Source organism: Trachurus trachurus (genome assembly GCF_905171665.1).
Source record: "Trachurus trachurus genome assembly, chromosome: 11".
Classification (NCBI taxonomy): domain Eukaryota; kingdom Metazoa; phylum Chordata; class Actinopteri; order Carangiformes; family Carangidae; genus Trachurus; species Trachurus trachurus.
Window position 1 is genome coordinate 1,446,438 of NC_139904.1, and position 3,744 is coordinate 1,450,181.

Below are 3,744 nucleotides of genomic sequence, written 5' to 3' on the forward strand. Positions count from 1 at the left end.
TCCAATGTGGACCAAAGAGTTCCAGTGTGGAGGCAACGAGTCAGCTCTCCTGGACTGTAGAAGCTCAGGCTCAACTAGAACCAGCTGCTCACCTGGCAAAGCTGTTGGACTCACCTGCTCAGGTACAAGTGGAGCTACAGGTTGGATTTGCTTCATTTCTGTTTTAATTAAACTCACTTCTTTTACTCTTCACTCTCTTCTCTGTGTTCAGAGTCTGTCAGGTTGGTGGGAGGATCCAGTCGCTGTGCAGGTGAACTGCAGCTGAAACAAGGAGAGTGGAGACCAGTGGCCAGCAGCTGGAACTGGAACCTGAAGGCAGCATCTGTAGTCTGTAGAGAGCTGGACTGTGGCTCTGCTGTTTCAACAAGAAGAAGAGAGGAGTCCTCAGAGAGGTCTGTGTGGGGGATCTACACTGGCTGTGTTCAGTATGGATTTACCCTGAGGGAGTGTTCATATTCATCATCAGCTTCCTCTTCCTCCACCATGGAGATCACCTGTTCAGGTGAGTCCTTCAGTTAGTAATATTTCTGTATACTACAGTGACAGTCGGTCGTCTCCACTGAACCTAAGATGTAGAACAACTTTATCATAAATTGGTCCATCCAATTAATGCAGCATCACTGGACTGAACAGACACATCGTCTCTCCACCAGAAGCATCATATTACATCTTATTTTGATTTTCCTGTCTGACCATAAATCATACTCATCGGTGAACCACGATGCTCTTTGGATGTTTTTTGGCTGTGTGTCTGACACGCTGCTCACTCCAAAGGAAGAACGGGATCGGAGCCATGAGAAATCCATTCTGAGGATTATTTACCACAGCCAGACACGTTGGCTGCAGCTTCAATCAACACGGTCTACATTTAATTAAATCTAAATAAAAATACAACAGAGGGAAATTTGGTGCGACTAGCTTGTTTTTTCGTGCACCTCATTCGTATTTGTTTTCGTATTAATTTATTGATTGATTGATTGATTGATAGATACTTTATTGATCCCATTGATGGGAAATTACAGTAATAAAAATTAATAATGAATTATAACTGCACCGGGAGTTCAGTTTACTGTTGATTTATAATAGAATAATTAAGATAGAGCAGCAACAATTAATCAATTAATCAAACAAACAATACTCAATTATAAAATTAATCGTCAACTATTTTGATAATCGAATAATCGGTTTGTCGTTTTTTTTAAGAAAAAAAAGTCAAATTTTTCAGATTTCAGCTTCTTAAATGTGAATATTTCTGGTTTCTTTGTTTCTTTACGACAACAAACTGAGCATCTCTTTGGTTTGTGGACACGTCATCTTGAGGTTTGGGAAATACTGATTTTTATTTTTCAAAAATGTTTAACATTTTATTGACAAAAACAACTAATCGTTAATCGTTTAAATAATCGACAGATTAACTGATGATGAAAATAATTGTTAGTTGCAGCCCTAAATTAATATCAATATTGTCTTGTTAGGTGCGTCATTTAGCTCGGTGCTGCATGTGCAGCGGCTACAGTCCTCACTGCAGCCGGCCCCGTATTGAATCCCGACTCGGGCGGCCCTTTGCTGCATGTCATTCCCCCTCTCTCTGCCTCCCCATTTCCTGTCTCTCTACACTATTGATTAAAGGCAAAAGCCCCCCAAAATATACATATTGTCTTGTTATCTCTTCAGTGAAGATTAGAGTACTTTTAGAAACTGATTTCATCTCTCTGTTTGCAGACCTGCTGGTCCAGCCAATCATCTCTGTGTCCTCCATGTACGGGGTCTCCCAGGCCCAGCAGCAGGGTTATTCAGGAGTGTTGATGGGCTCCAACTTCACCATCAGCTGCTCCATCCAGCCACAGTACCCAGGAGGCTCCTTCCAGCTCACCTTCACCTCCTCAGACACAACGGACAACTACACCCGGCCAGCTGTCAATCACTCCGCCTCCTTCCTGTTTCCTGCTGCAGAGCCCGCCCACCAAGGAAGCTACAGCTGTGTTTATCACCTCTACGTTGTTTCTCATCACTTCTCCTCTGAGAGCCGTCGACTGTCTCTCACCGTCTCAGGTGAGTTGAAGCACATTTCACCTGTCTGTGCTTATTCTCTAAGAACTGACTCAGACATGTTGAGGTCACTTCAGACACATCACAGAGGTCTGATTAAAGGACAATTCCAGGCAAATTCTACCTTGTTCTACAGTTTCCTAATATTTTAGGTCTAAAAGAATGAATCTGGAGATTTTCTTTTTAATGTCTCAGACTGTTATGCAGTAGTTCTGTATAGTACTGTTTACATCCCACAAGACTTTGTATTGCAGCTCTGTTTACTGAAATGTTGGCTTTCTTGGAGTAAACAAATCCCTGTGCATGTTTGAACAGCCATCTGACGCTGTCTGTGAAAAAAAAAAAAAAAAGCGATTTGTGGGATGTAAACAGCCCAAACAGCGTAAGATCGGTCTGCTCCCATTCATCGCTGCTGCAAAACAGGAGCAATTCAAAAGAAAATCTTCCGATATATTCTAGTAGACCTAAAATATCAGTAAAATATTAGTAAATTGTAGCACCAGGTTGGATTTGCCAGGTTAATGAAGCTGTTGTACTCATGTCATGTGATGTAACGTGATGACTGAATGTGTCTCATCAGATCCAACAGGTCGCATCATCAGACTGGTCGTCCTGACTCTTGGTCTGCTGCTGCTGCTGCTCATCACCGTCATCTGTCTCATCCTTAAGGTACCAGACTCTCCTTTGTTGACCTGAGCTCTGTCTGACATGAAGCTCTCAGCTCCTGTGTGTTGAACTGAAGTCTCTTGTCTGTGTGCTGCCACATCTCTCCAGGCCACCAGGGGGCAGAAGCCGGGCCAACAGGATGCCAAAGAGCTGCAGTTTTTCAACCTGGGTGTTTCCACAGCTGAGGGAGGGCCAGCTGAAGAAGAAGGAGTCCAGGCTGCAGAGTAGCAACTTGTCTGACATCCGGACTTGTCAGCTGCCACACACCTGTCCATCAGCTCAGTCAACGATGCAGCATCGTCCCTCAGATGTTCCCTTTAGAGTTTCACTGAGATCCTGCGGGAGGAAATCATCTGTGGTTTCATCTCTCCTCTCAGTCTCATGTGATGAACTGGTTTTTGCAGCACAGTATCTCTTGGAGAAACAACACTCATTTATTGGTTTAGAGACTGAGCAGTAACGCTGCCTTCATAGGCAAAGTTATGAATGTTTTTTTCCCCTCATAATCTCATCCAAAGTTAAGTGAACCTGGATTTGGGATCATCGTCTTCAGGACTGTTGGGACTTTCTGAATCTGAGGCAGAGCAGAGAGGAAATCTGTATGAACCGTCTGTCACATACAAGTCACCTGATGATTCCTGACTATATGTAAATAGTTTATTTAGCCATTAATAACAGCTACCCCGTTGCTTCATGCTTCACTGTCTATAAATATATATAAGAAAATATAAACATTAGTGTGTCAAAGTTAACATGTTCATTTTTGCAAATATTTCAAACATTTAACACATTTTTTAAAATTAAAGGGATACTTGGCCCGAAATAAATAATTCACCAATTTTCTACTCACCGTCATGCCAACGAAGGGTTTGGAGAACTTTCATCGTCATCAAAATGCTTTAGGAGTTGCAGGGGGGGGTCCGGCTAGCAACGGATTTTCATATAATGGCGGCGCATAGAGTTCACTTTTGATTGGTCCAAAACACAGACTATGAAACATCCAGATACCTCCATACTGCTCCTCTGACC

The 3,744-nt window shown here is 42.7% G+C and overlaps 1 protein-coding gene across 1 annotated transcript; it reads left to right on the forward strand.

The window, feature by feature from the left end:
* LOC310993827 (uncharacterized protein) lies at positions 1-2,372 on the forward strand (the record flags this gene model as incomplete). Its single annotated transcript, XM_083982307.1, has 4 exons — positions 1-122; positions 212-502; positions 1,723-2,052; positions 2,365-2,372. Exons 1-4 carry the CDS (start codon positions 5-7, stop codon positions 2,370-2,372), a joined length of 747 nt encoding a protein of 248 aa, XP_083838433.1. The 5' UTR covers positions 1-4.
* Positions 2,373-3,744: the final 1,372 nt, after the last annotated feature.